This window comes from Zea mays, chromosome 9 (genome assembly GCF_902167145.1).
Source record: "Zea mays cultivar B73 chromosome 9, Zm-B73-REFERENCE-NAM-5.0, whole genome shotgun sequence".
Taxonomy (NCBI): domain Eukaryota; kingdom Viridiplantae; phylum Streptophyta; class Magnoliopsida; order Poales; family Poaceae; genus Zea; species Zea mays.
Genome location: NC_050104.1, coordinates 150,015,184 through 150,028,527, shown reverse-complemented (window position 1 = coordinate 150,028,527; position 13,344 = coordinate 150,015,184). Strand labels below are relative to the sequence as shown.

At 41.5% G+C, this 13,344-nt stretch overlaps 1 protein-coding gene across 4 annotated transcripts; it reads right to left on the bottom strand.

Moving 5' to 3' along the window:
* Window positions 1-2,796: 2,796 nt before the first annotated feature.
* On the bottom strand, window positions 2,797-11,251 carry LOC100284069 (transcription factor HBP-1a). 4 transcript variants are annotated; one of them, XM_020543695.3, is made up of 16 exons: window positions 10,951-11,216; window positions 8,400-8,536; window positions 8,081-8,211; window positions 7,924-7,983; window positions 7,737-7,841; window positions 7,204-7,287; window positions 7,049-7,108; window positions 6,676-6,842; window positions 6,561-6,612; window positions 5,939-5,981; window positions 5,782-5,796; window positions 5,543-5,676; window positions 5,368-5,445; window positions 4,144-4,269; window positions 3,255-3,338; window positions 2,797-3,168 (listed from the first exon to the last, which is right to left on the bottom strand). In XM_020543695.3, exons 3-15 carry the CDS (start codon window positions 8,135-8,137, stop codon window positions 3,291-3,293), a joined length of 1,029 nt encoding a protein of 342 aa, XP_020399284.1. In that variant the 5' UTR covers window positions 8,138-8,211; window positions 8,400-8,536; window positions 10,951-11,216; the 3' UTR covers window positions 2,797-3,168; window positions 3,255-3,290. The 4 variants fall into 4 exon arrangements, with proteins under 4 accessions (XP_020399284.1, XP_020399282.1, XP_020399283.1 ...); XM_020543693.3 differs by having other exon boundaries at window positions 5,543-5,796; window positions 8,081-8,205; window positions 10,951-11,217; NM_001156967.2 differs by having other exon boundaries at window positions 2,798-3,168; window positions 5,543-5,796; window positions 10,951-11,186.
* Window positions 11,252-13,344: the final 2,093 nt, after the last annotated feature.

Sequence of the window (13,344 nt, the reverse complement as noted above, 5' to 3'; positions counted from 1 at the left end):
GAGCATAATCCATTCTTTTGACGAATTCAGTATTCGGCATATCTCTAGAGTTGAGAATCATAGAGCTAACGACTTGGCACAAGATGCATCGGATTATCGGATAAAGAGAGGGAAATTTCACAAAACTGAAAATCTGATAACCAGGGCAGAGCCAAATTCCCAGGTCGCGGACCGTCCGCGTGATGATGCCGGACCGTCCGAGGTTACCAGAAAGGTTCTCTTAATCGATTCGGCTGACAATGAAGCCGATGCAAGTGATTGGAGGACACCTATACTTAATTATTTGCAAAATCCCAATATCAGGACAGATAAGAACATTCGGCGAACAGCTTTCAAGTATGTTTTGATGAGTGATGAACTTTACCATCGAACGGTTAATGATGTCCTGCTTAAGTGCTTGGGCCCAGATGATGCTATATTAGCTATGGCCGAAGTACATGAAGGAATTTGTGGTACCCATCAATCAGCTCTAAAGATGAAGTGGTTGTTGCGAAGGTCTGGTTTTTATTGGCCTAGTATGACAGCTGATTGTTTCAAGTACTACAAGGGGTGCCAAGTGTGTCAAAAATTCGGCGACCTACAGTTGGTCCCTGCAGCCGAATTACATCCTATCATCAAGCCTTGGCCATTCAGAGGATGGGGATTAGACTTTATTGGAGAAATTCATCCTTCATCATCAAAAGGGCATCGGTTTGTGTTAGTTGCCACTGACTATTTTACCAAATGGACTGAAGCCGTTGCTCTAAAGAACATGACGCACAAGGAGGTAATTGAGTTCATAACTGAGCATATTATTCATAGATTCGGCATTCCCCAGACTTTGACTACAGATCAAGGTACTTCTTTTATGTCAAAGGAGGTACGTGAATTTGCTGAATTATACAGAATTAAGCTGCTTAATTCGTCTCCATATTATGCTCAGGCCAATGGACAGGCCGAGTCTAGTAATAGGACGTTGATTAATTTGATAAAGAAGAAGGTATCTGATAATCCTAAATATTGGCATAAGATTTTGTCTGAAGCTTTATGGGCTCATAGAATATCTAAACATAGTGCTACTAAAGTATCTCCTTTTGAGCTTGTCTATGGGCAGGAAGCAGTGTTACCTGTGGAAATAAGTTTGAATGCTGTCAGGTTTGCCAGACAAAATGATCTAACTGCTACTGATTATTATAATTCAATGATGGATAATATTGATGAGGTGACCGACAAGAGGATGATAGCTTTGGGAGCAATAGAAAAGGACAAGATCATGGTAGCCAGGGCCTACAACAAGAAGGTCAAAGCAAAATCATTCCAAGTAGGAGACTTGGTGTGGAAGACCATTTTACCTCTAAAGAATAAAGACCGAAAGTTCGGGAAATGGTCGCCAAGCTGGGAGGGTCCTTATAAAGTGAAACAGGTGATGTCTGGTAACGCCTATTTACTACAAACATTACAAGGCAAGGATTTACCTAAGGCTTTGAATGGGCGTTTCCTCAAACAGTACCATCCTAGTATGTGGCAAGATGCCTAAGAAAACCGATGTGATCACATCGAGTTAGTTGCTTTTGGTTCGCTCAGCTCCACCAAAAGGCAGGGGGGCATATGTTCGAACCAGAAATGAGCCGGCGGACTGTCCGGCCCTGAGGCCGGACGGTCCGCGGTCCGGACGGTCCGCGCCTGTGGGCCGGACTGTCCGCGCGTGCGCAGATCAGATTAGGGTTCCGAGTTTTGTGCTACGGTTGTTGGCTAAAATCGCGGGATTAGCTCGGAATCAGTTGTGTAAAGGGTCCAGCCCCCCTCCTCTATAAATAGAGAGGTCTACGGCCGATTTGTAATCATCAACAATCGAATCAATACAACTTTTATTCGCATTTTATCCTAGAAGTAGTTCTAGTCTAGTTTAGGTTTAGCCTCTCAATCCCCAAATTCTTCGCCTCTCTTCGACTCTACGCCGATTTGAGGAGTCTAGGTCGGCCGGCCCGAGCCTAGACAACCCCTAGGATCTCTCCTCCCCGACGGGGTCCCTCCCGGGAGCGAGATCCAGGCCGCCGCCGGCGACTTCCGCCGCCCCTGCGCACGCGCGGACCGTCCGGCCGTCAGGCAGAGGACCCAAGCTCCTGCACCAGGTCGCGGACCGTCCGGCCCCAGGCCGCGGATCGTCCGCGCCTGACCAGAGAGCACCGCCGCCTCGCGCCAGGTCGCGGACCGTCCGGCTCCGTGCCGCGGACCGTCCGCGCCTGACCAGAGAGCACCGCCGCCGGTTCTTCTTGAGTATTTGGCGCTCCGAAAAGGCGTCAACAGGATCATGATCCATTACCACCCCTAGCTGTGACACATGATAGCTATGATTTTTCTTTCTAAAGGCGTCAACAGGATCATGATCCATTACCACCCCTAGCTGTGACACATGATAGCTATGATTTTTCTTTCTTTAATGAGACCACGCAAAATGCTCCTTGTGCTCAGGGCAGCCACAATGGTACCATGCCAGCTCATCTATCATATATGGCAAGAAATCAAATTAAGAGAGTATTGCTATCTATGAACCTACGTAAAAACCAAAGTGGTGCAGAGAGAGTATGCAATTATTAAAAGCAACTATAAATATCTAGTATAGATAGATCATTGCAAAGCTTTACTATAGTATGATATATAGATTATAAAGATATTGGTATAGATAGTGTGCTATCTACATCATTTATCTATACCATTGCGGCTGCCCCTCATGACTAGGTCTAGGCAAAAAAAAAAAACGTAACCCAGTACCCGAACCTATATTACCCGAAACCCACACAAGGATGCAAGCAATCATGCGAAACATAAAATTAGTCCGCTTGTGAATCATAAATCAAATATGGATGCCTTCAACACGCTGCAGTTGCTGTCAAGAAGCTCAATCAGCAGCTCTACAACAGCTGTACCATTCGCTAACCCCCACGGTTCAAACAAGGGCCTGGGGGTTCTACATAGTTGTTACTACTTCTGTAGAAACTAGCACAACTAGGAAACAAAAACAACACAGCACAGCAGCCGAGCTGAGGGCTGAGGCACCTGGAAGAAGAATCTGTAGCCGTCGACCATGTCAAATCCTATGATACAACTTTACCCCTCGGACAAAAATCTAATACCCTACATCAACACCTGCTCAGTCGTCCTATCAGTATCAGGTTACCACCAAATTATCTGAAAAAATCAAGAACGTTACAGCAGCAGTCAGAGTTGGTATTCTGTAAACCTAATGGTACCTCACAAGTAAAATTGGTCCTTACATCAGCAGTCAGAAAGTCAGGAGAAGTTTCAGCCTGTTACAAATTTCCATTCGATTTCTCGTCCTCAAGCGCTTTAAGCTTCTCCTGCAAGGATTAGGAATGCCTCACGTAAGTTTCTAAGAGTCAAGAGTGCAAGATCAAATCTAAAATTCCAAAAAGGTGTCCACACAGAGCTCCCAACCACTGGCATTAAAGAAATGGGAAGTCCATTTTTCGTAAACCAGAAACCTTTGGCCATTCAATTATGTAAACCAGACATATTTGGCCACAGCACCCTTTTAATGCTGGTTTCACTGATTTTGACTGCCACACTGGACAGTCAGCATGCTGACTCAGATCACTCCGGCCCGTGAGGCCCTCCTCTCCCTTGTCCTCTGTGCCAATGATAGGTGGGTCCCTCTGCCCATCCCTTATCTCCAGGCGTTTCCTTCGAGAGTCGACCTCGCCCCCTCGAGCACGAGCACTGCCCCGATGACGAGCACTTGCCATTGTGCACAGCCATTGCTGAACGCAGCCCCTGCCAAGGTGGCCAGCGCCATCGTCGAACGGATCACTTAAGCTTGTTCAGCACCGCGCTGTAGTAGTCCACAGCGGAGGCAGCATGGCCGCTTGTGCCCAGCTCCAGCCATGGCAGTAATTTGGTGGCTGTGGTGCTGCAGCTTGGATGCACCGACATCAGCTCGAACCTGCTGCTACTGCACTGCTCCTCTATTTTCCTTCCCGGTCCATAAATCCAAGCATCCAGCTTCTCCTTCAATTGACAACCACTAGCAGCAGCAGCTGCTGCCGCCATCAAACTAGCACTCACCTTCCTTTCTCTCTGCTCCAATCCTTCCAACATGATGTAGAGGTGTATTTTCTGAGGTCAAAAACAAAAGAGAAAGCTTACATGTAGAGATGTATTTTCTGAGGTCAAGCCATCACACTTCTCCTGAAGTTGTTTCAATTCTTCTTTAAGTGAACTATTTTCCTGCTTTAGCAAATCTGCACGATTGGCTACTTCCTCCCATTCAGCCTGTAGTATGCCATAAAAAACATAGAATACATCAAGGCTTGCATGAAGCAAAGAACACCAAATTATATGAACAGACGTGGCAGCATCTACCCTTTTAAGGTGTCACAGCGAGGAAATAAATAAAATCTGTGGGTCCTGCTATCAGCTATATGCATGAGCTTGGAGACAAATATGCAGCTGTTTTCACAATGTTCCTCAATTATTTTCTTTAGCCTTAAGGAAAACTCATGATATATTATTCCTTGGATGCTATCTGCTTTCTATGATCCTGGTTCATCATCTTCCAAGGAAAAAATGCAGATATATTAGTCCTCAACTAGGTGTATTGTTCTGGTGAAATGTTGGTTGTCATCCATGAACACTAACTAACCACTACACTACTACAGTAGCACATCTTCGTTCTTTATTCTAGGAACATGTGCAGGAACACATGCATGGTCCACATGGTTATGCATATTTAGCGATTATTCTCATCATCTACTGCAGTCAATTTCAAGTAGGTTCAACCAGATTCTAGTATATGTGGTTCAAGTTATATATTGCGCAGAATTCTACAGAAACTGCATAATGTCATGATCTAATAGAATTTATGACCTTATACAAGACAATAGGTAAAAGCTGGCTAGTGTTTTATGTTGGCAAAAGCTATTCTCCTCCGGTCCTCCCTTAGACCCTTACCCTACAGATTACAGGGGTAGATGAGATAGCAAGAAGAACCAGGTAGTCACCATCTCTCTGGAAGCTCTAGCAGTTTTTTTTGGTTCTTACTGCTTGATTTCAACTGCTAGTGTGCCCATTTTATAGGCAGCCCCTAACACAAGATGCTTACCCATTTGACAAACTAACCAATTGACCTTATCTTCCTTGAACATCTTATCTGAAACCAATTCTAAACCGACTTAGCATAAGTGTCTTGACTGGTTGATGCTGCTGCCAAACTGGTGGCCCAAACCCCACCCACACCCAACTCCCAGCAGTAACAAGATGGTCACTCCTAAATAAGCAGTTAGCAGAAATGCAAAATATTCACAAGATACAGATATAGGATAAATTATAACATCCAAATGATTCTTATGAAACGCTGCAGACATTACAGACCTGTTTGCGCAATCTTGAGCGTCGAGCTGACTCCCTATTTGATTGCTTACGTTTTTGTCTCTTCAGTTCTCTCTCATCCTATGTTAATAAAAAATGACCCTAAGTAAGAAAAGTGCAAGGTAGGTACTAGAACAAAATAAAGGCAAGGGCAACCAAATCCTGCATGGTGACAGACCTGTATAGCCGGATCACTGAGAACAATATCACGTGAATTTGATGAAGGAGCTGATATTGGTGCTGCAATAACTTTACCATGCATGGGTACAGAAGCAGTACCCCAGTAATCCATTCCCATATTCATAGTAGTTGCTGGGCCAGCCATGGGAGAGGGAACAGGCCAAAATGGCATCATAGGGTTAAGCACAACAGGCCCAGAAGATGGTTGTGTGGGCTCAACTGCAGAACTTTGAGTACCTTTACTCCTAGCATCTGACGAAAAGAAGGAACTTAACTATTGCACCTAATGTTTTGCGCTAAATAAAAAAACACAAATTTGTTTCTCAGTACCTATTCCCACAGGGGGGGCTAAAAGTAGTTGGTTATAAGTTATACATAAAGCTTCAAGTCTTACCATTACCCTGACCTCGCTCAGAACCATCCTTCGCCCTTGAACCCTGCAAGCAAATTATTTGTTTATGTCAGTTAGTATAAGTTAGCATGAGGATGGTCATATGCAACATATAAAGGAAGAAAATGCAGGACGGTAGGATGCATACTTCTAGTTTGTCCATGAGCTAGCAGGTAAACCACGTTGGAAGCGAGGATAACATAGATGCATCTAACTTGTAAGTCGCTATAATAACCAAAGGAAAAAAAAGAGTAGATTTGCAAATTGTAAAGTGTCTCATGCAACATATGGAACTGCGCAAATTAATGAAACTTAAAACAAGGCTACAGTTTGATTCATTAGAATTTGTTTTGAAAAATAAACTGGATACTCATTATTCAGTGTCCTCTTAAAATACCATGTACACAGACAGAACCAGTTGCAAACTGTACCAAATTGCACCTCTCACGCACTCCATCGGCATACTGCAGATGCTGCCCAGAGGATTTCAAGATTTAAGCAAAAGTTACTCCCACAAATCACGCCTTCCATAATGGGAAGGAGAGTGAAACAGTAACATACTGCTTTGGAATTTGTACTAGTAGCATTATGAAGCTAAATGTAGTAATATAATGGAATGACATACACTTTTTGAATTTGTACTGCTTCCTTCAGAAGAACTCCCGCTTCCACTCTCACTGTATAATAGATAGCAGTCTCAATATTTTATCTGTTAGTATAACAAAAAACAAATAAATTACCTTTGTGAAGAACCTTCATTGGAGGAAGAAACTGAAGGCTTTGCCGCTGACTTGTTATTTTTTACTGCAACAACATCCAGACTACCTAAGCTTCCTTTTGATCTTTTCAGGGGAGTCTTCCGCTTATTTTTTGATCTATCTGTCTCTGTACCGCCAGCACCAGATGTCTAACAACATAACCCAATCAAAAAAAAAAACTTATCTGCTGTGAGGAGACAAATGGCATAAACACGACTCAAACAAGTGAATTCCTATGTAACAAATATAAATGACAGAGAACAGTTAAGATGAAAGCTTTAGAAAGGAATGGGTGAAATTCTGCATCCATTCTGTAACAATAAATATATCAAATAAAAGGCACCCATTAACTTACTGGAGGTTGAATTGTCCCATTTGGTGACGGCATAGGATAAGGACCGTATGGGTATGAACCCTGACACAAAAAACAAGGAAAATTAAGTTCATTACGATATCAACCATGCATTAACACAATAAGAATATGATCTCAAGTAAAACGAGGTACATTACCGGTGGCATGGGTGCCTGCTGGTATGGTGTGCCTTGTGCATACATTGTTGCATATGGTGGTGGTGTCCCATAAGGAGGCATCATCTATCCAGTTGAACAATCTAATGTTATATGACTCATTAAGCAAAAGAGCCTCTAGATGAGTTGGTTAGGTGGTCTAAATAGCACTCAGGTCTTGAGTTAGACTCCCCGTGGGAGCGAATTTTAGGTTTGGGTTAAAAAAATCGCCTCGTCTGTCCCACGCCAAAGCACAGGTCTAAGGCCCAGCCTCAGTCGCGGTCATTCTAACAAGGGCTCCGGTGCCGCCGTGCATGAGAAGGTCTTCTTCCTAATGTAACACCCAAGGGTTGTCTTACCCCCGCAAGTCGAGTTTTAGATGACTGATTGTCTCCAGAGCTACAGTGATTGCAGTAGCTGATCGTACTACAGTTAACAGACATGTTCATCCTAACATCTCACTAAACCTCATGATTGCAGACTTACACTAGCTACTAGACTTATTATTGCAAAATGGTTCAAGAGAGAGAATATACCTGTGGACCCCACATATACGGGTGCCCCTGATGGGTTGGAGCTACAGATGAATGAAAAAAAGCCGGTGGGGTTACTGGAGCTGTCCCAGCAGCATTATAGTATGCCTAAAGATTTATAGCAACAGTTACACAAATAAATCAACTAGATCAATAAAAAAGCAATACAGCACAATTTCATTTTACACACCTGGAACTGAGACCAATCAGGATATGCTGTGGGGGGGTTAGCAGGTGTACTCGGCTCATTCTGAAACAAGAAAGATAAGGTAAGAGGGTGACAGGAGTTACTCTTGTAGTCCCAGATTTTGTTGAGCCACTTGTAGTTCCAGATTAACAATATAAACCTGTATTGCTGACGATTTTTGAGATTTGGACCTAGTAGCCACATCACCCTTTCCCATTGTTTATTTCCGTCCTCTACCCTTATGTTCCTTTTGCTTTGTATTCTCTTAAGGTCCCAAAAGGACAGCTTTCACTTCGAAGCAAAAAGCAACATCTTAAGATCGATGGACATAAGCAACGAAAACAAACTCCATAAAAAAACAGTTAATTAGAACCCTAAGGACCTTGAATTTGCTATTTTTTGAGTAATGGTTGAGAATAGTGGAAAATCACAGACTAGAGAACACATGACACTGAGAATATGAAGGGTCAACCACCCACCATGTTCCGTATCCAATCTGGATATGACCCGAAAATTTGTTCCCTTCAATTAAAAAACACGGCAATTGCTTCTAACTCTGCAACTTCTTCAGGAATAGAGCCTGTGAAGGCATTGAAGGACAGATTCAGCGTCTAACCTGCGGAAGAGGTGAGTAACAGATTCAGTGTCTAACCATAACAAAATGATAAATCCTAAATTTTAACACCTTTATAAGAGAAGTGTGTACTGAACCATTAATAATGATAATGATTTAGGCGGCAGATATACAGATATAATGGGCAAAAGGGAAAGGCCTATGGCAACCTTTTTTCCTATTTGCTTGGTAAAGAAACTAGTGGAGTCTCCAAGCACGATTTACTTATTTTACTAGCTATCTAGAGCAAAAAAGGAAACGAAGAGCGTACAGTGTATTAATGACTTTTTGCTCAAAAAATGAAGGAAATAAATGTTATTTGTAATGTTCTATGCAACTAGCTTACAGTAGGGTGATCTGGGTTCATGAAAGGTATGCATATACAAACCACAAGGATCCAATCAGATAGCAGCATAATAAGCATATCACTTTTATTGTTATGTGGTTAGTTTGTCACTACTGTCAAATGTTTTATATCAACAGGGTGTTTCACAAGGAACCAACATGAATGTCTAAGTCTGATACATTTGAACTGGAGTGCTGAGGGTAGAAAAATTGTATCATGACCATCACCATATTGAACTTTAAGCGCATGAGTAATCAGACATTTCGGTAATTATATTAACTAGACTCCTACATAATTTCAAATTTCCAAAACATGGCAAGGAAATACAGGTATCGTTACTTACAAAAGTTATTCTAGCCAACAATTTACAGTGTAATGTTATCTAGACAACCACACCCAGCAAGCTATGTTTAGAATATAGTTTTCATCATTAGCACACTCAATGATGCTTTTGCTACCGACTTCTATTATTCTATAGCCCAAAAGGAAAACAAAATACTGTACACATGATCCAACCAGGGCAAGGGGAAGATTTATGGTGCACTCAGGTCAAATCTCAGAAATCAGAATCCCATGACTCTAGAAGATTACAGAGCCCAGCCAGGTTCTGGTCAAAGAGGTATCACAAATTCGCAATCCTAGTTGTACACTACCTTAGATTCAAACTTTATCCGGATTCAAATTCAATTTTCCATTATAGTCAATGTATATAATTTATCTTCTAAGAATCATGCCATTTCCCTTTCGCATATAAATGCTAATTATAGTTGCAAGTTCTTCCGTGTGAGATGTCTTTCATGTCCAATAAGGGTGCACCAACAAAAATGTTATCTTATATTTATAAGAAAATGTTCTTAAAACGTATAAAATAATGCATATTCATCTCATAATGTTATATAATCTGCAATGGCTATCTGATAGAACAATTTGACTCTGCAAGACAAGGTTGATCTGTTTAGACAGGTGTCATGCACATACACAGTACAGATGCATGTCTCGGACAAAAAAGAGCTCCGCGGGTAAGGAGTGAATGCAACTTTGGCATCTCATGAGATGGCAAGAAATAAATACCTCATGAAAACCCATGCTTAAAAAAACAAATCACAACCCTGGGAACAGCTTTCCCGAGGCATTATTATGATTAATAAGAAGCCTCAGCCACAAGGGCAGAGAAAAACCCTGAACCCCTGCTTAAACCATCAGCAAGTAGATATATTTGAGTTACTTATTCTGTTATTCATTTACTAACTGTATATATCAGTATGCCAACAAGACTGGAGGCATTTCTTCTTGGCAGGGGCATAGGAGCACTTAGCTCATAATCTGGCTGGTTTCAGGCAGGAGGCTGAGGCATTTATTTACTTCAAAAGTAGTATTATTATTGTAAATAAATACGATTCATATTATTAGCATGGATTCCAATATGTAACCTGGACCAATAGCTTCCGTGGTAGAATGACAGCTAAACTGACATGATCTAAATACTTCAGTGCATTGTGCATACTAATGGAAACCGGTTTAAAATGTTTGATTACAGGTACTCTGTGTTACCATCTATTTGTAAACAGGAAAAACCATCTATTTGGAAATAAGAAAAACGATCTATTTGGAAACAGAAAAATTAGTTTGTAAAGTTCTCGTTCTCAGACATGATTATAGCCACCTTGAATCCTTATAAAAAGGACTGACAGAGAAAAATCATAGACACCGGTTCGATGTGAACTACCAAACTTAAGCAGTTAAGCTGTTCGCTCTTGAAAACCAAACAGATCTATCTAACACGGTAACACCCCCGTAACACTGATCAGGAGCAAGAGGTTCAGTTAACACCCAAACGGTTCGGCACGTTGATTGACATAAGGCGTTGACTAATGTCGATCTAGGTGCACTGAAGAAGAACCAAATCGTACCATGCTACACGGGTGGATAGATTGAATCAGTGGGGGCACCGCGGCAGCACATAAATCCACGGCTAACTCAATTGGGGAGGAAGAAAGATTTGGGTTTGATTTGCGAACAAACCAACTATTTGAAGATGGAATTCCGTTCAAGCAAAGCTAGGATTACTTACCAGCAGAAGAAGAGACCAATCCAGGTGGTGGTGGATCTCCACTCCACGCCAGCACGGCAGAGAGGAGGAAGACGAGTCGCGGAGAAGGATTCCTCCGGCGTGTTCGGAAGAGAGGAGTCGACGAGCGGGGTTGGGGCGGAGGCGCCGCAGGATTTGGGAATTCGGGGGCGCAGGCGTGGAGCGCTGATGTCAATGGACAAGAAATGGTGTGAGCACTCCCTACTTCCCCCAATCACAACGCTGGGTCGGACACACAACGGAGGCATAGACAGAGCGTGGTTTCCTGTTTTAATTTTTCCCCGACAATCGGACAGTGAACAGCCCTACAAATACGGAACTTCGTGAGCTTATTTTAAGGAAAGTTTTTGTTACGACCAACTTGAATTTTTCTGGATATATTTATTTTCTCTAGTCCTATTAGTTTTAGACATTTAAACACTTTTATCATCATAAATAACATATATATTTTTTGTCACAAAAGACTCAATCATGTTGCAAAGCCAATCCATCTAGAAGAAATAAAAAAAAAGTCATAGGGTTATCAAATACGCAACAAAATAAAACACTTGCTATTATCATTTTGGCAAGGTACACGGATAAAGATAAGTAGGAGGGTACAATAGACTTTTTGTAATCCATTAGGGTTATTTTGGGAACCTCATCCTTTTCGGTAGGGCTGGGCATTTGATTTTTTTTGAAACTTCGGTTCGGTTTTTCGGTTTTAAACTTCGGTTTTCTAGACATTAGAAATTGATCGGTTTTCTTAAAAATGAAAAACCAAGAAGTTCGGTTTTGGTTTTTTACTTCGGTTTTTCGGTAAAAACCGAATTCCAAACTTATACTCAATACAACACATACAAAAAGTTTATATAATAGATTACACATAATTTTAAAAAGTCAAAAATATATATGTACAAGTATTTAGAGATACATCATACATCACATATAAATAAGTGAATAACAATTTAATTGTTTCACACATTTAGTTCACATAATCAAATAGCTAAATTTTAGAATTGAAAAAGTTAGGTAATTCGGTTTTTTGGTATTTCGGTTTGGTATACAGTGAAAACCGATACCGAAAACCGAACTTTTGAGATACAAAAATCGAAACCGAATCGAACTACCGAAAAAACCGAAATTTCGGTTCGGTACGGTTCGGTTCGGTTTTCGGTTTCTGGTAAAAATGTGTCCACCCCTACTTTTCGGTATTGAAGGGAATTGAGGTGAAAATGACCTAATTTCCTTTCCAATCTCCATCAACTCCGAAGGGAATTTGAGTTTCCAAACTAGCTCTTAGCTAGATTGAATTAGCTAATGGGATATTTTTTACATGTCATATGCCATATTTGTTATGTCCTAAATTATATTTCTAGATGTGACCAATAATTTTCTTAAAAAGTTGTGTACGTTGGTAATATAAAACTCTGGCCATACATTACGATAAGTATACAATTCATATGATAAAATTATGTATAATTTTAAAAATGATCAGTATACAGTTCATATGAGAAAATTTTGTATAATTTTAAAAATGATAAACATATGTAAGAATGTTTGATTTAGAATATGCTTAAAATAATGTATATATAACTTGAGGACGTAGCTATCTGCTAGGTGTCCAATTAAATATTACTTTCTCCATTTTAAATTACAAATTATTTGTTTTTAAATCTATAGTAATTATTATAAATCTAGATATAGCTAATATATAGATACATAGAAAAATAATGTTGTTCTGTGAACTAAAAAATATGGTCAAAATGGGGATTGCTCATTGTCGGTACCTCAAGATTGAGGTACCCACTACTGCTAGGTCAATTCGGACCCTTCGGGACTACCCTTAGGGTGTGTTTGGTTGAAGGTATAAAGAGGGGTGGAAAGGTGCGGCCACAATTTTTACAGTATTTAGATGAGAGTCACGTGGGAGCGAGTTAAACACCGGAGTAATTTTTTGTGGCGGCGTGATCTCAAAAAATTGAGGACGGTGTCGCCCTCGTCTCATCCTACTTTGACCTCAAACAAAACACATTTAGTCACCATGTTAATGGTGGTCTGTCTTAGTCTAGTGGTTGGATCTGCCAAGTAAGGCCACTAGCCTCGAGTGAAGGACGACACCTATAATCAGCGCTCCGGAACCCCAACGAAGGGGGTCCGCGTTTGCCACATGTCTTGTAGACCAGGGATCTCGACACCTGCGCCCGAAGGCCGAACCCTCGGAAACGGCCCCAACCCTCATGGCGAGCCACCTGGACCTCTAGCCTAAGGGGGTCTTGGTGCTGCCACGTGCTGCACAACGCCGGAGGAGACGGGACCTCCCTCCAACACCATCCGAACCCCAACCAAGGGAGGTCCGGAGCTGTCATGAGTAAGGGTGATCCCAGTCACTACTCC

Bases quoted from the DNA above. Each gene is read 5' to 3' on its own strand.
- LOC100284069 (XM_020543693.3), bottom strand. From the start codon at position 8,137: ATGGGAAAGGGTGATGTGGCTACTAGGTCCAAATCTCAAAAATCGTCA. The intron at 7,984-8,080 runs GTTTATATTGTT...TTCTTGTTTCAG, and splicing joins AAAAATCGTCAGCAATACAG to AATGAGCCGAGTACACCTGC. The intron at 5,446-5,542 runs GTCTGTCACCAT...TTATTAACATAG, and splicing joins TCAGTGATCCGGCTATACAG to GATGAGAGAGAACTGAAGAG.